Source organism: Lissotriton helveticus, chromosome 3_1 (genome assembly GCF_964261635.1).
Source record: "Lissotriton helveticus chromosome 3_1, aLisHel1.1, whole genome shotgun sequence".
In the NCBI taxonomy this organism is placed as follows: Eukaryota; Metazoa; Chordata; class Amphibia; order Caudata; family Salamandridae; genus Lissotriton; species Lissotriton helveticus.
In genome coordinates, this window is record NC_136061.1 from 1442306389 (window position 1) to 1442333543 (window position 27155).

The 27155-nt window shown below is 43.3% G+C and overlaps 1 protein-coding gene across 1 annotated transcript in view; it reads left to right on the forward strand.

Annotated features, from left to right (window-relative positions):
• The window catches only part of LOC144824265 (contactin-associated protein-like 5), a 1259345-nt gene that overhangs the window by 1172726 nt on the left and 59464 nt on the right, over positions 1-27155 (forward strand). Inside the window, exon 22 of the mRNA XM_078683400.1 lies at positions 23928-24146. Coding sequence (XP_078539526.1) covers positions 23928-24146 — 219 coding nt within the window. The remainder of the gene's footprint in view (positions 1-23927; positions 24147-27155) is intronic.

Consider the following 27155-nt stretch of genomic DNA (forward strand, 5'->3'; position numbering starts at 1 on the left):
CGCTCATGCCATGCCCAGGTGCAGGTACATGATGATTGAAGCCTTTTCTGCCCCTGAGGCTCTGGTTAGGAATCCATTTGACTACCCCCTGCAGTCACTAGGGTAGCCCTGGGTTCTGGTAATGGAACAAGCATTAAGCAGCATTGTAATGCCTCTAAAGGTTCAAGACAGGCATCAGGTAGCAGAGAAGTCCTTCCAGCTGCAGTAAAGCAGTATTCTGAAGTACGCAGCAGCAGGCAGTACTCTGAGGATCTTTTTCCAGGTCTAGCAAGTGAACTCAAAAGTTAGGTCTGAGGGTCGACTACTTATCCTTGATGCAAGCTTTGAAGTAGGAGACGTTTTGAGGTCCAACGCCTACAAAGATGTCTGGAATATCCGGTCTCCATATTTAGTCTCCCTACCCTGGTCTGGGGCACAAAAGACTAGTGTGAGTGTGCTGAGGCAAATTCTTTGTTATGTGCAAGTGTGGTAGGTGACAGCTTTTTCCCCTAAGTGAGAGATGGCTCACCCTGCCAACATCAAATCCCCCCTTTGTCTCACTATCTGAGATTAACGCACAAAGAGCAACTGCCAACAATACCTAGTCATATGACCCAGAATAAAGGCTGCAGGCACCCAATGGCTGGGGCAAGAACAAGCCAACTTTCTAAAAGTGGCATTTTCAGAATTATGACTTAAAAGTCTGACTTTAGCATTAAAGAGGTTTTAAATTACAATTATGTAGACACCAAACTCAACATTCCTTCCTGCTCCCAATTTAAAGCTTTCACTTATTAAATTTAGTTGTTAACCCAATGTGATCCTATGGGAGAGGTAAGCCTCTCTACTCACTACCAGGACATGCAAAAGTTAAAAGTACATATCCAACCATTTAAATAGTGTTTGAAATTGGATTACTGGTTGGCAGGGGTATGCACCCTGTCCAGGCAAGAGCCACAATCTTAGTCAGGGTAAGACAGATACGGTATACAACGTTTACAACGCAATTTTTACAACGCACTACCATTACAACGAAACTTTTACAACGCAAAATCCATTACAACGCATGCATTTACAACGCAGTCATTACAACGCATGACACTACAACGCACACCACTACAACGCATACCATTACAACGCAGTCATTACAACGCATACCATTGCAACGCATAACTTCCCATCCAACACTTACCCTACTGTTGCACCCCCTGGAGTTAGAATAGTAATTTTAACCCCTACACTATGCAACATTTACCCTACTGTTGCACACCCTGGAGTTAGAATAGTAATTTTAACCCCTACACTATCCAACACTTACCTTATATGCAATGTAGTGTAATGCGTTGTAATGGTATGTGTTGTAAATGTACTATGCCTTGTAGTGGAATGCGTTGCAAAGGTAGTTTTAAAGTATTCGTTGTAATGGTATGCGTTGTAATGGTGTGCGTTGTAATGGATGTTGCGTTGTAAAAAATGCGTTGTAAAGGTAGGCGTTGTAAAAGTATGCGTTGTAACGTCGTACATCTGACAGATACACACCCTAAATGAACTTATGCTCATCCTCTGGTAGCTTTGCACAAAGCAGACATGCTTAACTTAAGACGCAATGTGTAAAGTATTTGTGCAACACTAATGGAGTAAAACTGTGCATACAGCACATAAAAAGGTACCACACCTCGTTAGACTACTAGAACTTAATTTAATGAAACAAAACAAGACCAAAACAGCAACAATCTAATAATTAGAACTTTAGATATTAATTTTTAAAGAATAAACCTCAAACTCGAGTTCCGAAGCTGTAAGCACTTCTGTAGGTTATCTGGCCACGCTGGACTGGGACAATGTCATGGGTTCAGGCCAACACAATGGAGCATAGGCCAGATACTGTGACCCAGTGAGGCCTGCAGAACAAATGTACCTTAATCCTGGCTGCATCGAAAAAAATGCGTGGTGCAGCCAAGCGATGCTTCAGTGTTCATCAGGAGCAGCACATTATACCCACTTACAAGGGCGCAGGACTGGATTGGCACCACTTGGCAGGGCAAGACTCAGAGATGACAAAGTCTGGGTGCTGTAGCAGGGTGGATGGAAGTATTTGATGTCTCTTAGACTTCAGAACAGGAGACAAGTAGACAAGCCCTTTGAGTCACTTTGGTCCTTTGGTTGAAGAGATGCAGGTTCAGTTTTTCTCACTTCTAGGCAAGAAGGCATAAGGCATCAGTTCAGCACAGCAAAGCAGGAGTGTAACAGAGTAGCAGTCCACTAGAGTTACAGATCTTGTAACAACACAACAGTACTTCATCCTGGCAGAGTATTGACAGGGAATAGGACACTTTACTCTGCAAGCATTTACAACGCATGCCATTACCCCGTTTTTTACTCCTCAAAAACCTTTACAATGCAATCCATTGCAAAGTATTGTCCATTACAACGTAAATTACTATTCTAACTTCACCTGAGCATTGTAATGGGGAATGTGCTATAATGTGGTGTAAAGCCTGCGTTGCAAAGGTTTTTGCGGAGTAAAATATGTGGGGTAATGACATGCGTCGTAAAACATGCAGAGTAAAGGATGTTTCCCTTCACAGGTCCAGAAGAGTACTGAAGTGTTGGTATCTGTTGGCCAGTATTTATACTTTAATGCCCTGGCTCTGAAAGGTGGGAGTAGCTTCTAGACACTGACTTTGAAGTGCATGGAATCCCCTTCCTCCTCTGCACTGGATTCAAGCTGGCTGGAGTGACAATACAGGGTTGTTAAGCCTTTTGTGTTGAGACAGGGCACATCCTATTGATGTGCAAGTGTGGCTGTGCGTAGCTCCTTCCCCACATCAAGCCAGTTAATGACCCATTACGGCCCATCAAGTCACACCTAAGCTCGCATTGTGTGTAGTTTTATAGAGGGAATGCATAATGTCTAAGTGTCACAAACCCCAGACATGTTTTCAGAGACAGACACAAGGGACAGAATGGTTAAAATAAGTAAATGGCAACTTTCTAAGAGTGGCATTTTCCGATTTTCAACTTAAAATCCGACTTTACCATAAGTTGTGATTTTAAATTGTGAGTTCAGAGACCCCAAGCTCAAAATGTCTATCTTCTACCAATTGGAAATTACACTTATAAAATATAATATAATAAGGAAATCCCAATGTTAACCTATGGGAGAGATATACCTTTTACTTACACTGTGCAGGGCCTACCTTGGGGTGACTTATATGTAATAAAAAGAAGGTTTGGGCATGGCAAGAGGGTTAACTTAGCAAATACAAGGAGATAATGGACGGAGCGCTGAAACCTTTTGGACCCTCACCCCAGTCACAGATCTGGGTTGAATCCATCATCGTTCTTTAGCGCACTTCACCACCCCCTGTTCAGACCCAGCCATAGGCACATCAGTCTTGACCCTGTGCCTCATGAGAACAGTGAAGCCCGAACTGCTAAGCCAGGTCTTCCCTGGACCGGAAACAAGCATCCTGGACTGGTTTTCAGTGTAACATCCCTCATCAGCCAGGCTAGCTTGAATCCAGTGCTAAAGTGAGCAAGGGACCCACATCTGGGCATACACTACCAACTTAGGGCGAACAAAGCAAACACAAGTAGATGATAGATGGAGCGCTGAAACTTTTCAGGCACTCACCCCCAGTCACAGATCTGGGTTGAAATTATGATCATTCTTTAGCTCACTTCGCCACCCAAGTTCAGACCCAGCCATATGCAAATAAGTCTTGACACTGTGCGCCATGGGACCAGTCAAGCTTAAACTGCCAAGCCAGGTCTTCCCTGGACAGGAAACAAGCCTCCTGGGATTGACCAACTTGCCAGGTCAATATGGCAGTTTACAACTGCACACAGGCTCTGCAATGACAGGCCTGAGACATGTTTAAAGGGCTACTGAAGTAGGCAGCACAGTCAGTGCTATAGGTTTTAAAAGTAGCACTTATTTTACAGGCCTTGGGCACATGTAGTGCACTTTACTAGGGACCTATGCAGATATTTAATATGCCAACTGTGGATAAGCCAATGTTACCATGTTTAAAGTAGAGAGCACATGCGCATTAGCAGTGGTTAACAGTGGTAAAGCCCAGAGTCCTAAAGCCAACAAAAATAAATTCAGCACAAAGGGGAGGAGAAAGGCTAAATGTTTAGGAGTGACCCTGCAGAAAGGGCCAGGTCCAAGAAATATACTGTGCCCTGCCCTATGGGCCAACCCTAGAGATTACCTATTTGTACTAAAAAGGAAGGCTTAGGCCTAGCAAAAGGTTTATTTTGCCAGTTTAAAACTACACACAGGCTGCAATGGCAAGTTGGAGACATTTTTTAAAGGGTAACTTAAGACAGTACTTAATACTCCATGCCCACTATTACAATTTAATTTACAGGCCCTATGTACATGCAATACCACTTTACTGGGGGATTTTAATTAAATTAAATGTGCCAATTGGGTGTAAGCCAATTTTACCATGTTTAAAGGAGAGAGCACAAGCACTTTAGCACTAGTTAGCAGTGGTAACATGTGAAGATTCCTCAAAGCTAACAAAAACGGGTTCAGAAAACAGGAGGCTGTAGACAAAAAGATGGGGATGACCCTGTAGAGAGGGCCAAGTGCAACAGCATCCTACTGAGTCAGATTACATAAATATCAGGCTCAAGGGCAGTGTCCTTTACCATATTTTCAAGTCATATTCCAGTTTAATCACTTTCCTAGTCAGTACTTTTGTGATTGCACTTGTGGTTTTGATACAAATACCCCTTATAAATACTGTAAAGCCTTCCCATTCAGCATGGTGACTTCACGTTTCAATTTCATTATCCTGAAAATAACTGACCACAGCTTCACAGAGAGTGGGGCATATTTATGAGCCCATTGCACTGCCATAGCATCACTTTATGTGCCGCTCCGGTGATGCAAACTACAAAATCATATTTGTGAGGTCACACAAAGCCACTTTACATGGCTTTGAATAGCCTCATAGATATGGCTTAAGGCAAGGCAGCACAAATCACTGTGTTGCCTTATTCTGTGCTAGGGAACTATTCCAGGGGAATGGCAGTGGGTGTTCCCATGCCACACCGATGGATTTTGATCCTTCTCCAAATTTTCAAAACCATGCACCAAAGCAAGGTGAAATAGCTTAAGTTCTCCTGTTTTTTTCCTCTTTCCATGTATGCTGCATTCTGGAAGAGGAAAAAGGCTTCCAGTATTGTTGCTCAAAGCCATTCTGCCAACAGCACAGGCACTCCTGCTCCATGGGCCAAAGGTACCTGCAGTGGTGCTAGGCTGCTGAAATGGAGCTAGCGCAAGGGGAAAGGAAAGGAATGCACCATATTGGATAAATACAGTGCATTCCTTCCCTTTCACTTTGACATAGAGCAGCACAGCGAAGTGACTTGCTGCGTTGTCCGTCATCAAGTCACCATAAATGAGGACCAGTGTTTCTAAATATCCCATCTTGAAGTACTTAGTTCTGTGGTCAAAATGTCGAAATAAAGGTTAGTAGCCATCCTCAGGTCACTCTCAATAACCATGGGTTTAATCACAAAGTGCTTAGATTAGGTATACAGAGCTGTCCATAAATGTTTCCAGTTTAAGTTAGAATACAAATGCAGCCAGTCTAATGTGTAAATATATACTGGGGTATAGAAAGAAACTCCAACAAGAGTATATATCTCCAGGAATCAATCCCACTTCAATAGTTCTCCCATTTCCAGAATTTCCCAGTCACAATCTAAACAGTCATACCATCCAAAGGTGGGAATGAGATGTTTTGTCAACATCAGGCACACAGATAAAAGGTGTATGTCAGTAGTGTTTAATATCATTGGTTAATGTATTCAGATAACCCATGTGTAGGATATTTGGTGCATGAACACAGATTTGATTATTGGGATCCCCATCAATTGCCCCTCTAGCATAATATAGTGGCATTCCTTTTCAATTGGCACATTAATCATCACAAAAGGGACCCCTGAATAAATGCATACAGGAACACCTTTAACATAGGTAGAGTAAATCATGTTATGGATCCTAATGTTGTCCCCATCTTATATAACTTGGCACCTTAGCTCCTGTTATGTGTGTCTCCTGCAGTAGGGATATGTGTATATGCCTCCCCCTTAAATAAGTAAGTATTTTCTAAAACGTTGCAGGATTACCCCATCTGTTCGTCTTTCAGTGTTAACAATGTGTATTGAGAGGTGGTGCAACGGGATCAGCACAAATCATGTATTACATATATCCATAATTATCCAGCATCGTCCCCCCCAACATGCAACTCAATACTGACTAACAACAATACTTACATCAACATCACCGAGCAATATATATCCCATTCATGTGGCATCATTAACAATCCGTAAGTTAACCCTGACTCCCAGGGCATGATAGAAACCTAATCATGTTCAGGAACATTATCAACACATACTCAAACCTTATCTTCATTATTGCTATGACCAGATAATGTGTTGAATGAACTTAGTGTTGGGCAGACCAACCTCAATCCCTGTTTAAGAAAATAACTTCCTCTTCATCAAAAGAAGTGGTAGTTACTTCTGTATTTATCACTTATCAACACATACATTTAAAAATAAACTTTTTATTTTTAAACAGAGCTTCATTAAATTTATTTTGACAGTACATAAATTTACATTACTGTTGGGCCTCAATTATATCAACATTTACTCACAGTTTAGTACATGTAAAGAGGCTTTCCATATTTGTATCTTCTTCTGAAAAAGGATCCAGTAAGTATTAAACAGAACAATCAAACAGCACAGAGAAAAATGCAAACAGTCAAACTACCCCTGCAGCTTGTTCCCTCCATGTACCCCATCCCCACAAAGAACAACAGTTATATCTAAGGTGGAATTATCATGTGGTTGTGATCCATGCAGGTGTAACCCCATTCGCATGAACCCTCATCTCAGGCAAGTCGTACAACTGACTTTCCTCCAATAACAGGAACTCCAATGCCTGGACTTACAGCACAACAGTGGTCCAATATCTTATTTAAATCACAGTGGGTTGACATCAGACTTTAACAGAAGTACTGCATCATATATATCTATAGAGGTACCCCTACCATCGCATGTCTGTTTGGATATGTTGTACTGAGATTTCAGCCTTGAGTCAACTTTTAATATCCATCAACCATTTTTTAACATCTGGAAATATATTCACCTTCCACCCCATGGCTATATTTCTCTTTGTCATTATCAAAAACAAACCTATTACTCAGCACAACTAATTGGCAGCTGAGTTTTACATTCTTTAATCCAGCAAACAGAACATTGGGTTGACCAGAACTGTTTTGTCTGTAATTTCTGTAATCACTGCGGTCACCTCTATCCAATTTTGACATATATGGGCACATTACCAAACCTTGAAAAAGAAATCCACATTTATCAACCTGCATCTTTGGCAGGTATTGGATTTCTCTGAGTATGTCTTTACAGCATGTCCGGGTGAAAGGTACATTTGGTGCAGATGATATAGTTCAATAAACTGGACCCTATGATCTCTAATGACTGATGTTTTATAGGGTAACCATTAGGCTCATTGTCTGTTATTTGCCACCCCAGCTTCAACCTCCAAATCTTTTGCACACGGTAACTTGTTATAAAATATTGTGGCAACTGGACATGGAGCAGAGGTAAGGATCATCATGTGGATGCCTATTCCCTCCAATATAGTCCGTACCTCTTGAGATTTCCGGTACGACTCCCTTCCCAGCCCTGTGCATTGGTCATATAGGCTGCACCACCATATAAAATACTTCCAGATTCAGAGTTCCCATAGCTCCCTCTTCCAACTGTCTTATAGTATTCTCAATAGCTATCCTTTTCCTTTTGCAGGGCCATATTAGGCCAGGTATAAAGCTGTTCAATTCTATGAAAAATGTCCTCCAGAGTATTAAAAGAAGCACTAGTGGTACAGCAACCTTGACAACATTTGCATTAACATTTGCACCAGAAAAGCACTGATGCCATGTGGATAAGAGCCCCCTTCCCAGGTTACCTGTCTTTAAGGCTGCTATTATCGTAATACATCTGGACTCTGAAGCCTTTAAACGATGGATGTCCCTTGGAAAGCTGCGAGAGAATAGGTCTCATTGCATGTGGGTCCTTTATTTGGTGCAATGGGAACAGGAAATATTTATCTCAGTTTGTCTGCAGACCTAATAGGTCCTGAAAGTCCCAAGTATCACCATTGCTTGTGGGAGGCTAACATTAGGATACCTCAATCACAAACATGGGTGATCTACATAGAGTGAGGTCCCATTAGTGTTCCACTTCAGACCCCCTCCCCAGTTCTGTGTTTTTTCTCTTAAGATACAGGCAAGAGGCTCCATCACCATTGCAAAAGAGATGTGGTGGGAGGAGGCATCCCTGCCACATTCACTGTTGCTTTAACTATGTTATGCCCCTACAAACCCTCACCAGAGGCACCTTCCCCATCTTGTGAAGCACAGTGAACACAATAGACCACAGCAAGGTTTCTAAAGCCTTTTCTATATCTAACTATGCCACCACCGAGGTCAATTGTGAGCATTGTGCCCCATCCTTCACCGAATAATGGCAAAGGCTGACTTGTGTTATGACCCGGGATAAGCCTGTTTTGGTCAGGAATGTCCCAGTGTCATCATGTATGATGTCTATAGTTTATTAATTATTTTCCCCGAATCCATGTTTAGTTAAGCCAAAAGTCTATATGATTTCACATTTAAGGACTTATGCTCACCTTTTACTAATATCACAATCATGACCATTCTTGATGAGTCCAGCAATTCACATTTCTTAGATGCCTTGTTGTACATATCCAAAAACTTGGGGCCAATTTGCTTTTAAAAGTAACATAAAACCCAGTAGGGAGTTTGGGTGTCTTACCCCTAGTCAGATCACTCATTGTGTTGGTTAGCTCCTCCATCAATAGGGGAATCTTCTTAGCCAACCCCAACAAAGCATCCAGAAAAGACAGGGTAATGCAGATACTCCAATAGGCTCCCAGGGTCCGCACCCTCTTCTAAGTGTTTAAAGTCTTGTAGTATTGCTTAAAGTGTATTTCGAATTCCTTGTATGTGCAATGACTATGTATGTACAATCATTCCAGTCTGGTTCATTGTTGCACATATGGGTGCTCTGTCTCTGTGAACCAAGGTGGACTGAGTTGCGTTCACTCTGCCTACGGTTTTATTGTGATCAGTGTGCAGCAAATTAATTTCTAGTACAACAGAGTCTATTTTGTGGTCAAGCATGTTTTTGGTGTCTCAGTTAGCTTGCAATATGGCATCCAACTTTTCGGGCACATGCCTCGATGAAGACAAAGCCAAGACGGGTCCGTCTTAGCCCATCACAGACTGGATCATTCCTTTTTGATTGCATTTTAAAATTGACTGTATCATCATTAAAACATCTATGTGGAATATGCTGGAGGATTTTATTATAGAACCTAGGGAGAAGAGCAATCACTACCCCCTCCATGTGAAAATTATTGACTTTTAGACCCCTGTCTTATAGAACCTGTGCCTCATACCCCTGTTATAGGAAACAACCGTATGTCCATAAAATGTCCCTCTTTTTTGGGAATTACTAGACCCTAACAGAGGTATATAATACGTTTGCAAAGGTTTTAAGTGAAGTATTTAATCAATCCAATATTATCTCAATAATAGATATCCCTATTAAGATGTTAAAAGCTCTGAAATTGATTCTGACTAAACCTTTGGTAACTAAATCTTGAGTGTGTGAAAAGCAGCTTATGGTTCTCAAGGGCCTGTTGTGAAGCAAAAAAAGCTCTAGTTGATGCCCTAAAAAATAAAAATAATTCAGGAGGTTTGTACATTAAGGAGAGCATATAAAAGTGCAATACGATCTGCACAACGTGCATGGGAGGATGCCTGTTAGGATGATTTAGTAATAGCTGCACCCCTACTGATTGATTGCTACGTGACACCTGGGGTCTGGGTAGACCATTTTACACAACTATATGTTCAGGACCCTATTCAGTCTGTGGTTTCACTACCACTGGTCTGGGTTGTGTCCTTGGTGCAGGGAGTACATTTGAAACCCTTTTGCACCTTCTCAATCAAGTAAACCTTTGGTAGTCTTTTGACTACCAAATAACATGGCGGCCAGTCTTCTAGGAATACTTCTATACTAGTGTCATCTTCCTTCTCCATTATTACAAAATGTGCACATTATTCCTTCACAGTCTGCCTTATGCTTGTATTCAAAGAACTTGTCTCTTTCCTGTAGTTTATCAGCCTGTTTTTAAAGTGCCATGGCATCAGACTGAACAGACTGCTATTTTCTTTATTATCAGCACTATGTAGTTGCAGATTCGAGACAACAATATACATTTTGATAACCAAACCCTAACATGTATGCTTAAAGGAATATGCAATCCAGTTTACACAGTGGAGATATGTAAGAGTCAGCATATTGCCTTTGTAATCACTTTTCATTAATAGGTCCTGATTCAGATATGATCACAGAATGCTCAAGGATGAGCGTGGATACCTATGTCTGCTACCCTTTACCAATTGTAAATGTATGCGTATTAGTTATTTGTGAACATAGCTCATCTTCTGCACCCTGCTAAGATGCCGGACCCAATTTTGCAGTAACAATATCAAAAGTAAGCTCAAACTAAACTCAACCTTACCATGTGTCTCTTATGCTTTCAGAGTTGCACAGTTCAACAAAAGAGGCAATGAGACTCCAAGCGAGGTTGCTCATATTCTGGTTGCTTTTGATGTTTTGAGTCTTTCTTTCATAGTCAAGCAAGCTTTAATTCAATACTCAAGGTAGCCATTGTCTGCAGAATAGGATATGCCCCCAGATGCATCAACAACCCAATTTGCGATTCCTTAATAGCGAAAAATACCGATTCGCTATTAAGGAATTGCAAAATGGAATGCATCAAGAAATCACTTAAAAAATAGCGATTTCTTAGAATTCCTTAATTGCGACTCGCAAATTGCGGGTCGCAATTAAGGAATACCTCCCCATTCATTCCTATGGGCCTAAAGCCCCATAGGAATGAATGGGAAGACAATCTCAATTTGCGAATCGCAATTAGCGATTCGCAAATTGAGATTGAGATTTCAAGGGTGCAGGGGTGTCCAAAGGACACCCTGTTGCACCCCTGAAATTGATATGTGCACAAATGTTGCGCACACACATGCCCTTAGGGCATGTGTGTGCGCAACATAAAACTTTGAAAAATGCACTTTAGTGCATTTTTCAAAGTTTTTGCAAATTACCATGAAGTTGTACTTCATGGTAATTTGCGTGCCCTATTAGCGATTTCGCTATTTTAAAAACTTTCATGCATTGCATTTACGGAATCTCAATTTGGGATTCCTTAAATGCAATTAATCGCAATTTAGCGATTTCTAAAATTGCGATTTTTGCATTTGGGATGATGCATCCCAAATGCAAAAATACCGCTCGCAAAGGGGCAGATTCTGAGAATCTGCCCCTTTGTGAGCGGATTTTTGTTTGATGCATCTGGCCCTAAGTGTCAACCTACAAGCCAAATAGGCCATTATGATAAATAATGCAACACTTGGACATCCAGTTTCTTTGATCGGTTGTGTAGGCATTTGGATAAACTAAATTATAGGATTCCCAGTGCAATACTCCAATTGCATTGAACTGTCTACTCCTGCACCATTGCAGATATAAATGTATGTAACACACTGTGCAATCATCTAAGAAGAACTTAAAGGTATCAATCCAGTGCACTTTTCACATAAAGTGTAGACTTATCTTCCGTCATTGAGTCAGGGAGGATTTGGAAGGGCCTAAGGTTTTGTTCTGCTGAACCATTTAGCAATCCACACTTGCCTACACTCAGCGGGGACATGCCACAAAATTTCCCTCACATATTCTTTTCTCAGTCTCACCTTGAATATAATGCCTTCCTTGTGTTCGGTCTGCTTTATCAGTGTCAGTGGCCTTTCTGTCTCCACAATACAATGACCCTGGCCGTGGGTTAAGGCAGGCCGTCTCCACTTCCTCACTCTCTAGTCCGGGTGATGAGAGACTTCAGGATAGGCTTCAGGCTCTGATCCCCAGATTCACCAACTGCAGTCCATGCAGCTGCTGAAACAGAAAGCACAGTGAGAATAAATAAAAGGAAAGTCCATTACAACCAAATTATAGACATAATAGTAGCTTGTTACATGAATTTTCTTTATTGAATTCCTTTTAAAAATTATACAGCCACTGCCAACACGTTTCTTTCTAACAAACTTATGAAGTATCTTCAAGCCTGTAAATATTATAATACATATATGTGTGTGTGTGGGGGGGTGCTTGTGTGTGTGTGTGTGTGGGTTTGTGTTACTATCCTTGTGGGGACTTGATTGCACTGTGGGGACCTGAACCCAAGTCCCCACAAGGCAATGTCCTTTAAATGATAAAAAATGACTTCAGGAACATCTGTGTCAATTTTTACAACTTTTTAAAAAATTGCCTCGTGGGGACCTGTGTTTCATCAAGTGTGTTTATATTTCTGCTCGCTATGCCCCTGTAGACAGGTGGCGGTACTGCAGTCTTAAACACACTTTGCATTTAAACACACTTTGTTCACCAGGAACACAAGTTAACAGCAGAAAGCACAGATATTTCAAAGGAAAAGCTTCAAACCCCTGTGTTAAAAAATATTTTCCAAGCAAAGTAACATTTTCCCTGTTTAATAAAGTTTATTTACATGAAAATTTGAATTTAGACTATTTGAGTTTAAACATTGTTAGTGGTTTATAAACATTGCTAAAAGCAATTTGGGTACGTTTTGAATCCCAGATGATGTCACTATTGCAGTTATATCCTTATCTGTAATTAAAGAACGATGGTGCATTTAAACATAATACAATATAAACTGATCTGATCGTTTTTTGTAATTTGATTACATATTAATATGCACTTTGGAATACGTTCTTTAAGATGATGGCGAGATGAGTGAATGCCTAGAGTTGCATTGTGCTAACAGCTACGCTCTCTCAGAAGCCAAACTGCAGTAATGTCATGCCCACACCATGGGTAAGTTTAATTTTAACATAAAAAGTGTGTTCTTAGAACATTAGTGACATTCTTGGAAAATATATTCAAATATTGCCATAAGATGAATGAGTATTTTTCCTGTTGGGGAATAGATACCCAGTGGTGTAGGGTGGACAGGTGTACCATCTACACATCAAATTACATTTGGAAAGTTGGATAACCAGTCAAATTGGAGTTTGCATGAGGTTTAAATTAATTCCTAAGAATATATATGTAGGTATTGATTCGCATTTACAAACAATCAAGGAAGGCACAAAAAAATCATGAGAGTGAATTCCGGGACACACTATCAGCTGCCTGTAATCACAATCGAAATAGTAACCAGACGCAAATAGAGGCAAACCACATAGCACCTGCACTTGGGTGGGATGGCCTTACTGCATAAGGTGTATCCCTCAAGCTGAGGGTTCAATTTAGCAATTAGATCTAGGATTGCTACATTACTTAGACTGTACTTGGTGTACATCTCCTCTATTCTTTGAAAAGGTTTGACCCTCAGACGGAAGATACTCTCCTTTCTTCTCCGCTTCCTCTGCTAAACTCCTCATTCTCCATGACATGACATACAGAGCAGCCATTTTGAGAAATGTGGATGCATTCTGGCGCTCTTCATATACTTTGCACCTGATTACCTCCTGGGTCGAGGTGGTGGTAATTTGCATGTGCTATTTACTGTTTTTGCGACTGTTTGCTATTTTTGACTGTAATGAACATATGAATAGCCATGCACAAATTCATGGAAATGATAAGTACACCAAAGTAAGAATTTTCCACTGAGCTAATGAATTTGGTTCAAGGCTGCTCTGTGTTTCACTGTGTAGGATGTAACCCGACTGCCCTTTTAAGAGGGGAGATAGATCCACTTACAGGCGGTTGCAGTGAGTGACTGCACCTGCCTGCAAGGGGATATCTGGTGGGCCCTTGGGACTCCCTTGACCCCCCTCTAGAGGGCTGCCATCAGGGGGTGTATGGATGATGCACCATCTTTTTGTGGTGTTTCTTGACAGCTTCTTTGCCTTTATGTCCACCTACATAATAAGGCACAGGCACAAAGGTAAAGAGATACCCTCATTTGCATATGGCCACGCCCCCATGCAAATGGAGGAATACCCTATTAGTATAGCATTGGAGCTGCATGTGTGATGGTACTATTTGTATTACAGCAGAAGTCACATAAGCATCTGCAACCCCTTCTATAATACCAAAGTGCCCAGTAGGTGCACAAATTGAGCACACATTCCAGTTGTGCCCCCAGGGTGAGTTTCTATATTATGACCCCAGATGGTATTCCTGTTGCACATCATTCTATCAATACTCCTCATAAAATTTCAGCATGTCCACAGGCCTCCCCAAATTGAGTTGACAAGACCAAAGCCCTGAAAGATCTCACTGTGTCATACTCAAAGAGTTTATAACTGAAGAGCAGAAGGGCCAATATCATGTACTACCAGAACTATCATTTATATTTGGTCTTTGTTAACCTGAAGTCAGCATTCGAACCGGTTCCCGCTCCAAACTATGGGAGGTCCTAAAAGAAATTGAGGGTCCACCATACCTTTTGGACATTATAAGGAGCCTGCATAACAACACCTGTGCGCAGGTTTGCTAGGACGCTAAGGGTGATGGACGTATGGCATGGGTGCATCCTCGCGCCCACACTGTTTTCATTATATCTTAACAACATGCTTTCCTATTTAGAAGATTACATGAGTGAGGCACCCAGGTTGTTGGGCAGGAAGATCCCCCCCTATTCGTTGATAATACTCTTGTAATTTCCAAAAGCCAAAGAGGCCTCCAAATACTGCTTAACACATTCAGAGAGTTCTGTATGAAAAAAGGGCTTGTGATCAACCACACCAAAACAAAGTTTATGAGCATTAGATAGGACAAGTTCTTTATGGGCTCAATTGTTCTTGACGGCTCACCATTAAACAAGGTCTCAGACTTCACCTACCTGGGAATCATGATAACTAAGAACATGTTTTGGCTCTCTCAGGTGGTGAAAAGTGCCCTAAATATTACCCATCATGCCTCAGTACTATTAAAGACTCCAAGCTTAAGCGTGTCTCATCTGCCCTAAACGTCTATAAGGCCAATGCCAAGCCTAGTATTCTATCTGGGGTTGTTCAAAGATCTCAGAACTAACCATAGCGGAAAATAACTTTTTGAGAGGTTTAGCAAATCTTCCCCAAAATACCCCTTTATTACCTTTCCTAAATGACATGGGGCTCGAACCGCTTTCTTGAACGATACAGCTCCGACCTTTACTCTTCTGGCACAGACTAAAATATACCCCTGCCCTTTCTGGATACTACTTAGCTGTCACTGATGTTATGTCAGACAAATCAAGTAGATTTAAATGCCTATACTATGTGAAAGACATTCTGGCCAATCTAATTCTGAGTGACTATTGGCCCAAGGGAACACAAGGGGGGAACAGCCTTTACAACAAAACTTTTACAACGCACTACCATTACGACGCAACCATTACAACGCATTGCGCTGGGGGGCGCTCTAGGATAGGGAATAGATTTAATTTACTATCCAACACCTTCCCTAGTGTCCACGGGGACTGGAGTTGGAATAGTAAATTAAACTATTCACTATCCAGCACCCCAAAGCGCTATGCGTTGTAATGGAATGCGTCGTAAAAACTGCGTTGTAACGGCATGCGTGGTAAAAGCATTCGTTGTAACATCATACATCCAACCCAAGGAGCTTCTTAAGGATGCATTCTGGAATCGAAAGTGGGGTGAAGAAATGTAAGAGGTGACCCAGGGTTCCCTTACTGATGCCTTTCTTGACATAAACCCTATGCAGACTTGGAGCCATTCCTTGACTATCTGGCAGCTCCGGGGTTAAAAACCTGTTTCTAAAGTTTAAATACTGGACTCTCCCAATTTTAACATTTATTTCAAAGAGACATGCCAATGAGGCTGGAAATAATGTGCCCGATTCACAAAGGTAAACTGAGACGAAAGTCTAACTTTACAACTTTCGGTTTTTGGTATTCACAAAGAGCATTTACGAGTAGTAAAGTTAGAGCATTGTCCCAGTTTAACTTTTTGGTCTTAAGTTTAACTAAGACTAGACATTTAGGTTCCCATTAGGATGGCGGGCGGATTTCCCCCGCCAGGCTGGCGGTATCCCCCGCCATACAAAAGGGGATGATGGACGGAGCGTTTGAACAAATCAAACACTCACCCCCAGTCAACTGATCTGGGTTTAATCCATCACCATTCTTTCGTTCACTCAGCCACCCCAGTTCAGACATGGCCATATGCAAATCAGTCCGACCCTGTGCCTTATGGGAACAGTCCAGCCCGAACTACCAAGCCATGTCTTCCCTGGACCGGAAACAAGCATCCTGGGACTGGTTTCGGATTCATAATCCTCATCAGCCAGGCTATCTTGAATCCAGTGGCCAAGTGAACAAGGGACTCACGTCTGAGTATAACCTGCCACACTTAGGGCGAATAAAGCGATACAAAAGGGGATGATGGACGGAGCGTTTGAACAAATCAAACACTCACCCCCAGTCAACTGATCTGGGTTTAATCCATCACCATTCTTTAGTTCACTCAGCCACCCCAGTTCAGACATGGCCATATGCAAATCAGTCCGACCCTGTGCCTTATGGGAACAGTCCAGCCCGAACTACCAAGCCATGTCTTCCCTGGACCGGAAACAAGCATCCTGGGACCGGTTTCGGATTCATAATCCTCATCAGCCAGGCTATCTTGAATCCAGTGGCCAAGTGAACAAGGGACTCACGTCTGAGTATACCCTGCCACACTTAGGGCGAATAAAGCGATACAAAAGGGGATGATGGACGGAGCGTTTGAACAAATCAAACACTCACCCCCAGTCAACTGATCTGGGTTTAATCCATCACCATTCTTTAATTCACTCAGCCACCCCAGTTCAGACATGGCCATATGCAAATCAGTCTGACCCTGTGCCTTATGGGAACAGTCCAGCCCGAACTTGTAATTGTAATCCTCCTGAGGCTCAGCCGGGAGACAGCATTTATGTTCACGCTTGTGTTTTTTAAATACCTGAAATCTGTACATTTTTAACTGCCCGTTCCCCCTGTTTCCTGCTCACGAGTACTGTGTGCAGGCACCTGTCCCTGCCAAAAACGAGCGCTGGGAAGGCTTCAGTTTCATCTTTGTAGAAAGCCCATTTTCCCCGCCCGGAGCAGGACACGCCCACTCCGAGGCCACGCCCCCTAGCAGAACGCATTTATAGTGCGCTGAGTCGCGAGTGCGCCGGTAATTGTAATCCTCCTGAGGCTCAGCCGGGAGACAGCATTTGTGTTCACGCTTGTGTTTTTTAAATACCTGAAATCTGTACCTTTTTAACTGCACGTTCCCCCTGTTTCCTGCTCACGAGTACTGTGTGCAGGCACCTGTCCCTGCCAAAAACGAGCGCTGGGAAGGCTTCAGTTTCATCTTTGTAGAAAGCCCATTTTCCCCGCCCGGAGCAGGACACGCCCACTCCGAGGCCACGCCCCCTAGCAGAACGCATTTATAGCGCGCTGAGTCGCGAGTGCGCCGGTAATTGTAATCCTCCTGAGGCTCAGCCGGGAGACAGCATTTGTGTTCACGCTTGTGTTTTTTAAATACCTGAAATCTGTACATTTTTAACTGCACGTTCCCCCTGTTTCCTGCTCACGAGTACTGTGTGCAGGCACCTGTCCCTGCCAAAAACGAGCGCTTGGAAGGCTTCAGTTTCATCTTTGTAGAAAGCCCATTTTCCCCGCCCGGAGCAGGACACGCCCACTCCGAGGCCACGCCCCTTAGTATTCTCAGCCCATAAGAATGTGCATGCACAGGAAGCGCAGCGGACGAGCGCAGCGGGCGCGACGAATGTGCGCCGAAAGCGCGCATAAGGCAAGCTCGTCTGCGCTCGTCCGCGCCGAGACCGGGCCTCGGGCCACTCCCCTTACCCCACAGTCGCCAGCTCGTATACGTTACTCGCCAACCTGCCTATATAAATTAAGGCCTCCGGTTAACTCATGCCCTTGGCACTCCATTCAAGCCATGGACCTTCCTTTAATTTGCCCTACCTGCTCCACGCCTCTTAAACCTAACCTGAACACAACAGCCGCACAGTAATTCAAAATGCTCCTGTTAAATTGCCGCTCGCTGCCCAAGCACAGCACAGAAATGGCCATATTGATAGAAGAGCACACTCCGGACTTAATTTTCCTTACGGAAACTTGGCTTACCAGTGAGTCCAACCCAGCTATAGTAGAGTCCCTCCCTACCGGCTATCAAATAACACGGCAAGACCGGCAAAAAGGGAGAGGAGGTGGCCTTGCTATCATTCACAAGGAGCAATACCTTTGTCGTTCTTCCCCGGAGACCATCTCGGACTGCAAAAGCATGGGCTTTAACATCAATCTCTCGCCCAACATCTGCTTCTCAGGCACTCTCATTTACCGCCCGCCCGGCCTCCCGAAGCAGTTTCTTCTATCCTTGCCATCGAATGTGGCCAGTAGAGTCAGCACCTCCTCGAGCTATACTGTGCTGGGTGACTTGAATCTACACTTCGACTCCCCCTCAGACCGTTCAGCTGCTATCCTATCAGATGACTTGGCAGCTCTACAACTCACCCAACGCGTCCCTTCCCCCACTCACGAAAAAGGTCATTTATTAGACCCAATTTTTTCAAACCGTTCTGAGATCACAGTGGATCCAGGCATCACTCTTCCATGGACGGACCATTTTTTAATCCCCTTTAAATGGACCACACTTAAAGTCTCTCCTCCGGCTCACACCACCAAACTCAGGCGCGCCTGGTTGCGCCTTGAGGTTGATAAATGGTGCACAAAACTGACTAGCTCACAACCAGAAATTCAGGATGATCCCGCACTAGCAAACCAGGCATATACCAACTGGATCTCCCAAAGTCTTGACTCCATTCTCCCAATGAGCAAGACTGTACTGAAGCGGCCTCAAAAAACCGCCCCATGGTACACCCAGTCCCTCAGAGAAAAAAAGCGTCTCTGTAGAAGGGCCGAAAGACGCTGGCGCCTAGACAATTCAGCGGATAACAAAATCCGGTACCGTGAAACTATCAACGAGTACAAATCCCAAATAAAAGCAGCTCAGGTGACGTACTTTGCCGAAAAGATCCTGAATGCTAGATCCAAACCTAAAGAGATCTTCCAGATCATTAAAAAGCTAACAAACCCATCCCCAGCGGTGCATGTCGAGAAATCTGTTTCCCAGTGTGATGACATTGCTGAATTTTTCTACCAGAAAATAAACAAAATCTATTCAGCCTTTTCCCCCCTAACCATCGACCTGTCCACCCAATCTAATAACCCCTCCAGTCTGCCGCATTCCCCCACCCCCTACAGTTTAACTCACTTTCCCCCACTAGACCTCTCCATTTTAGAATCACTGGCCCTCAGTATTAAATCAGGTTCTCCATCTGATTCTGCCCCTCCTGACATCCTAATGGCAGCTTCTCATACTATCTTGCCCGTCACCAGAGAGGTACTAAACTCTTCCATCTCCTCTGGCACTGTCCCATCGGCATGGAAGCAGGCCATGGTCAGGTCTCTGATCAAGGAACCCAATCTGGACCCGTCTGATCTGGTGAATTATCGCCCTATTTCTCTGCTCCCCTGGCTGAGCAAGGTTCTAGAGAAATATGTGAACCAACAGCTGGTGTCCTATCTAGAGGACTACCAAATACTTGATCCCACTCAGACGGGTTTCAGACCAAAGCACGGGACAGAGACCGCCCTCCTCATGGTCGTAGAGGAATCGAGAAAAATCTTGGATCAGGGAGGATCAGTGGCAGTGATCCTCCTTGATCTAAGTCCGGCTTTCGACACAGTATGTCATGACACCTTACTAAGCCGCCTGTCTTGTGTGGGGATTAAGGATGGAGCCTGGGCGTGGTTTGAATCCTTTCTGAGGAACAGGTCTTTTAGGGTTTTTGACGGCGACTCCGTCTCCTCCAGTAGACCTCTAAATTGTGGAGTTCCTCAGGGCTCTTCTCTGAGCCCTGCTTTGTTCAACCTATACATGAGGCCACTGGCCAGTGTCGTCCGCCCATTTGGAGTTAAGATCATCTCATATGCGGACGACACACAGCTGGTGGTCTCACTGGCGCAGGAGTCATCTCGAACTGCGCCAGGCGGGCTCAGAGAATGCCTGGAGGAAGTGAGGAGCTGGATGATGTCATCATCCCTGAAATTGAACGGAGACAAAACTGAGCTAATGCTCCTAGGACCCTCAGAGCCGGCACTTCCCCCTTCCCTATGGCCCCCAAGCCTAGGACCGCCACCAACCCCAAAAAATTCCATCAAAAGTCTTGGGGTATGGCTGGATAGTTCACTCTCCTTCAATACCCAAGCCACTAAACTTTCAGCTACATGTTTTGCTATACTGAGAGTACTAAATAAAATCTTTCCTATCCTCCCCCTGGAAGCCAAACAGGCGGCCATTCAAGGACTCATCCACTCCCGGCTCGATTTCAATAACGTACTTTACCTGGGTGCACCTGAATATACCCTTCGAAGGCTGCAAACTGCTCAAAACAGCGCAGCTCGCCTTCTACTTAAAATCCCACACAGACACTCAGTTAGGACCGGGCTAATAAGCCTCCACTGGTTACCGGTCCGGCAGAGGGTTCTGTTCAAGGCGCTATGTATAGCCCATCAAGCCTTCTGGGACATGGTTCCTTTCATCACACGTAATTTGATCACCCATTACATCCCAAATCGGAGTCTCCGCTCCAGCCAGACCCTCTTGGCAGTAGTCCCAAGAATAAAGAGATCCAGAACCGGCGGAAGGACGTTCACGTATAACGCAGCCAAGGCCTGGAATGCTCTACCTCTCCATCTTAGAGCCACCCAGAACCTTACTACGTTCCGCAAACAATTGAAGACTCATCTTTTTACATCTGCATGCTAATCCGTTAACTTCTTCTCCCTCCCCTGTGCTTTGTAGGTTCACGATTCCCCTAGCGCTTGGACGCCCACGGGCATCAACTGCGCTCTACAAATCCCCAAGTTTACAAGTTTACAAGTTTTACTACCAAGCCATGTCTTCCCTGGACCGGAAACAAGCATCCTGGGACCGGTTTCGGATTCATAATCCTCATCAGCCAGGCTATCTTGAATCCAGTGGCCAAGTGAACAAGGGACTCACGTCTGAGTATACCCTGCCACACCTAGGGCGAATAAAGCGATACAAAAGGGGATGATGGACGGAGCGTTTGAACAAATCAAACACTCACCCCCAGTCAACTGATCTGGGTTTAATCCATCACCATTCTTTAGTTCACTCAGCCACCCCAGTTCAGACATGGCCATATGCAAATCAGTCCGACCCTGTGCCTTATGGGAACAGTCCAGCCCGAACTACCAAGGCTGGCAGGGGCAATCCGCCCGCCATCCGTGCCTATATTCCCCCCTGCCATATTAGTATGGCGGGCGGGACCGCGGCGGACGATCGGGGCGGAAAAGTTTTAATATGGTGGCGGAGTCTAATAGACGCCGCCAGCCATATTATGATGGGCTGCTTTAGATGCCTTTCCGCGGCGGCGATGCCGCCATGGAAAGGCATGAGGTCTTTACTCTGGGGGCCCCCTGCAGGCCCCCAGAGTGAAGGAGAGGTGGGGGGTGCACACGGGGGTACCTGTGGTACCCCCTGCATTTGCATAGACAAAGGCAGGCACTATGCGGTGCCTGCCGCTTTGTCTATACAAATGCATTAATGCATTGTTAGCATTGTGGCGGGCGGTGCTGAGAGCACTGCCTGCCACAATGCTAACAATGCAGGATGTGCCCGCCACTGTGGCGGGCACATCCTAATACCCCCCACGGGACCCCCGCCCTTTTGGCGGGCGGTCCCAATCCCCGTGAGGATGGCGGGCGGGCAAAGTCAGCCCGCCATCCTAATGAGCCCCTTAGCCTCAGTTAAACATAAGACCAAAATGTAAGTTAAACTAAGACAAAGGTCTAACATTCCTATTCGTAAATGCACTTTGTGAATACCACAAATCGTAAAGTTAGACTTCAGTCTCAGTTTACCTTTCTGTATCAGGCCCAATGTGTGATCGGTATGTTCTCAGGCAGAACAGTCCCTGTTGCTCCTTATTTTCTTTCGGCCTGACTACAGCAGTCCAGAGAAAAAATGGTTTATCCCAATATGTAGGATGTTAGGCTTCTATCCACCGAAGTAAGGGAATCTGTGGTGTGCGCTGTGGCCAAGTTTCTCCTGTGGAGTTGGGCCACTAGGGCTAAAGCATTAGTCTATTTTCTCTCACTCCTCCCACCTTCGATTTTTTTTTTATGAATTGTTTTTATACATTGTCCAACTTGTTTTTAAAACCATTTTATTGTGTTTTTAATATGCAAATGTGCAACATGCTTTGTATTTTATGCGGGGGATTTTGTGCTTTAATTTGTTTTTTTACAACCGAATAAAGAAATATTTGATATGTAAGTGCACTTCTGATGGGACTGGTTTTTTCACACCTGCTTTAAGTCAACTGAACTGATGACAAATGTCATAAGGGGTTCCAAAAGCCTAAAAACGAATATTTACATTTTCTATTTCAATGCTATCAGTCTTGAGTTCTGTATGACTAAGAAATGGAGGTGCATTTTTGCAGTAGTTAGTTTCCGTAAATTATACTATATTTTTATTCACATATATTAACATTTACCTACTGAAGAACAGTGCCTATCACTAAACCAACAGAACCTGTGTTCTTGTAAGCCACATCATTGGCAAACTTAGTGCAGATCTGTTTAGAAAAAGTTATGATCTTTTTTAAGCACTTGAACCTCATAAATGTCCCATGGACATTTTGTTAAACATCCTCAGAACTTTCCGACATTCATTCAGCATCCCTGACTATCTGTGTATTGTTTAAAGGAGGTTGATGCGTCAGAACTCTAATCAAGTAAAACATTTAGGACCTAATTTAGAGGTTTACAGACAGGTTTTTTTGTGGCAAGCATGACAGATATCCAGTCTGCAGTACATCCTTCATTCTATCCCATGCCACTTGTAGTAAGGTGGACAGGATATCTGTCAGAAGGTGTCTTACTGCATTTCTTTTCAAACTCAGGCTTCCGTGCCACACAATGTACCGATATTGAAAATTCCCATTATCTCAAAGTAAATTCAACCAAAGCTCTGCACTGTTTTATTAAACATGGAAATTGTGACTGCGCAGCAAACAAAAACATATTTTGGAAATTGATGAAAAATCCACATATGTTACTAGACTGTGTTTCGAAAAGCTTATAATCGATGTTGGCAAGCCCCATAAATGATGTCTGATTGTTTGTGCTTAAAAAAAAGTATCTTGTGTATAAGACAACTCGTTGTAATAGGAAAAGGTGCTTTTCAGAGGACACAAATACACACTGCCTACATCTACTTGTGTTTGAAGATAAAAACCCAGCATAAAAAGCAATATACCACTGTATATGAGAGTAGAGGCAGTAGAATGTCCGGGGTTTAGTGTTTGGAGGATGCAAGGCAACCAACATATATAGACAGATGCTCTGTCTGCCCTTTTAAGAATGTACAGCAATGTATACGCTCTGAATAAGGGAAACAGGACATTTGCCTACTTTTGGCGGATGTCCCTCATCTTCTAAACTCTAAATCAGAATAAAAGTAATGTTCAATTAACATATGGGATGGGGAAGAATTTAAGTCATTATGGCTAAAGTGGATGCTAGAGGTGGAAGGCCTCCATGAAGAAAAAACCTTAAATTACGTTGGAGAATATTTGAAGGGGCTGTCGTCAATAATCTGTGAGAATTAAAATATATGTTTAAAACTAACTGGCGTTGATGTTTACCTTTTAAAAAGTAAAGTATGACTTTTATTTGGCAGATGTCTCAGGATTGGATTCCGAAGTCTTGAAAGCAAATAGATATGGTTTTGTGGGATGCTTATCATCTTTCCTTTACAACCAACATGCTCCACTGAAAGCAGCTTTAAGGCACCCTGGCATCACCCCGGTAACGGTGAAAGGAACCCTCTCTGAAGCTAGTTGTGGATCCATCGCTGAGATGAGTTTTGACATAGCTAACATCACCTATTCATCACAAGGTATGTAATATAGCTATGATCTTCTTAGGAGGCAAGGATAAATATCGAATCAAGCACCCCATTTCCCATGTCCTGAGCTTCTCTCTTAATGAGATTCAATCCCCTTTCTTCCCCTCACCCTAGAAACCTCTGCAGTTGGAATATGGAAGGTCATAGATCACTTTGGTAAATTCAAACCTAGTGTGATCAGATGGAAAGGCTGGTGTAACATTCTTCTCACATTAGTGGTTGTGGTATTTATTCATCTGAAACTAATAAACCGTTTACTAACATTAACAATATGTAAAATGATATTAAGCAGATTGGAAATTATGAAATGCAAACATGGAGTTTTGGGCGAGATGATGTAGCCTTACCGCTAGAGTGGTTGACCTCAAAGCTGGGGAACCGGGTTTGAGTCTCAGCAGCGACGCTCAACATCCTGTGATTCTAGGCAAATCACTTAATCTCCCTGTGGCTAACAAAAATGAATGTGTCCTCATGTAACGAAACTGGTGCTCATGAAAAGCGCTCTGATACATGATGTCTCGGGTCTAGTTCATGCTATATAAAACGCTAAAAAAAAATAAAGACAATAACGTTTTTATGCGATATACAAACTAACAGCAAAATCGATTAAAGATGGGTGAACAAAATGCATTCATGTTTAACTCCATTGAATATGAGAGAATGTGAACAGGGAGACCATTCTGAGATCATGCTGCATTTGAAAATGCTTGTGGTGTATGTAAAGCTGAAATCTTGAAAGGAATAGTTTCCTGTCATCCTATCTTCAGGCGAGTCTATCTCCATTGGATTCATGTAACATATCTGATATGTACACACATCACCACCCAAAAACAAGTGGGAGCAACCTGTTTCTACAGCCCAGTGGGAACATGCTTTGGGCAGGACAGCTTGAGAAGTTTGTCACGGTCCTTCAGAGATCTTTAGGTCCAAAAAGTTTCTAAGTCCCAGGTTTTCATAGATGTGAGGAAAAGTTCAGTTAGAACAGCAAAGGGATCCAGGACCTCAGGAACAACACTTGGAAACACAACTCACTCCTCCAAAGGCCACCAGGAGGATCCAGGGCAGGTCCCATTGGAACTGGTCGGCTAGGTTCTTCAGAAAATAGGCCTCTTGCTGCTTGTTGTGGCACTGAGCTTACACAAGAGGTCAGCCAACTGATCCTTTGAGTCCACTTCTTTGTCCTGAGTGCAAGAGGGAACATATATGGCCCCTCAGATCTCCTCACAGGTTTTAAACAGTAGGTGCAGTCCTTACTCTGATCTTCCACAGGTCCAGAACTGTTCTGAAAAAAAGTGTTTGGAGATGCCCCATTTATGCCTGCTACTTGCTTGTGGACCTGGGTGACTCCTGGTTCTCCCTAACCAATAGGTTAAATGTTCCGAGGGCAACCCTAATCACTTTTTCAGTAGTTCACATGTACCTAACTGCACACAACCCCACAGTGAACCTCAGTTACTTAATTTAAGATGAAGAAACTCTTCTTCCCTTGTGCACAAAGCGTTTGCCCACCCAGAAGTGTGGTTAGAATAATGAGCAGTAACCTCCTCCATGTTAACTCCAAACGATTTCATGAGGCCAGCTTTCACCTCATTGGGTCTGGTGCCTGCCTGACTGGTACAACAAACGTGAGGGACTGTTCAGGTGTGAGCTAGATGCATGTGTGAAAAGGAGGTCATTTTGAAGGGAATAAAGCTCCTGGGCACTGTATCACTGGTCTTCCTCCCAGAGGTACAAAACACCTCACCACATGCAAACCATTGTCTTTGCTTTGTGAGCAGTTTTCAGAGCTCATCAGGGCCATTTAACAGAAAGATAACAATTGGAGGGTAATGCTAATAAACCTCTTGGAGTTTTTGGTAGGGAAAAGGTAACTTTCCATAAGTCCCTTTCCCCTAATATTGAGTTGCACTTTCAATAAATATTAAAACAATTATTATGTCATGTATTCCTATCGGTTCTGAATCGATCCCCCTATTCCTGACCCTATTCTAGTTAAACAAACCAACAAGTTAACTAGCAGTCAGCCCATGAGGCAGAAATTCCCCATGATGCAGATACCGTTATCTGACGCAGTCACACTACGGCACAGGAACGTGTTATCTGATTAGGTCATAACGCTTGCGATCTAATTAGACAAGCGATATTCCTCCAGCCCCTGATAAGGCATACGGAGTTCTCATAACAAATCAAACCTATGACAACCTGGGCAAAACCCTGCAGCCATTGTTTTGATTTCACCGAGAACTTTAGTAAAAGAATGTGCTAACGAGCAAATCGTATGACATCTTTATTGACGTATCTATGTCCATCCTTACGTCAATCTCGGCACCTTAAAGGTATAAATATTACCGATCTTGCCCTATGCAAACACACGCGTGGTGACGAGACGGAGCAGCCATACTTGCCGAAGCCGAGAGCAGAGCAGACCCCGCTGGCAGCAGCCCCGCCTTCCTGACGCGCTGAGAGAAGCTGCTTTCTCCTGCCGAGAATCCAGCACCGGCGTTTCCGGGTAGCCCTCGCAGGCAGCCTGGAATATCGAGACCAGAGAGAGAGATACCATTCCTCATTCATCCTAACTTCCAGGTACAGAACTGAATAACCCCTCACAGAGAATTCTTTAGTTATTCACTTGGCAAAAACAAACTTAACTTAAACTGTAACTTTCTATTCCCGCCCACGTATTAGGCTTAGGTCAGGTACACGGGGTAGGCGTATCTAGAAACACCAGTTGAGTACGTTTAGTCAAATGTATATGTGTATGTAAATATATTTTATTCATTTTAAACATCATATGGCTTAGAAACCATATCAATGTTTTTACAGTATTACTTTATACTATTGCTTTTAATGTATGCACTTTACTTAGCTATAAGTATTGCAATAATATCGATCCATTTCTCTTGTATGAGAAAAGAGACTGATCAATAAATAACACCTTTTTATTGAACACGCCCGTCTCTTCCTTTTCTCTACATTCTGATGAGACTAAGAATGCACGTA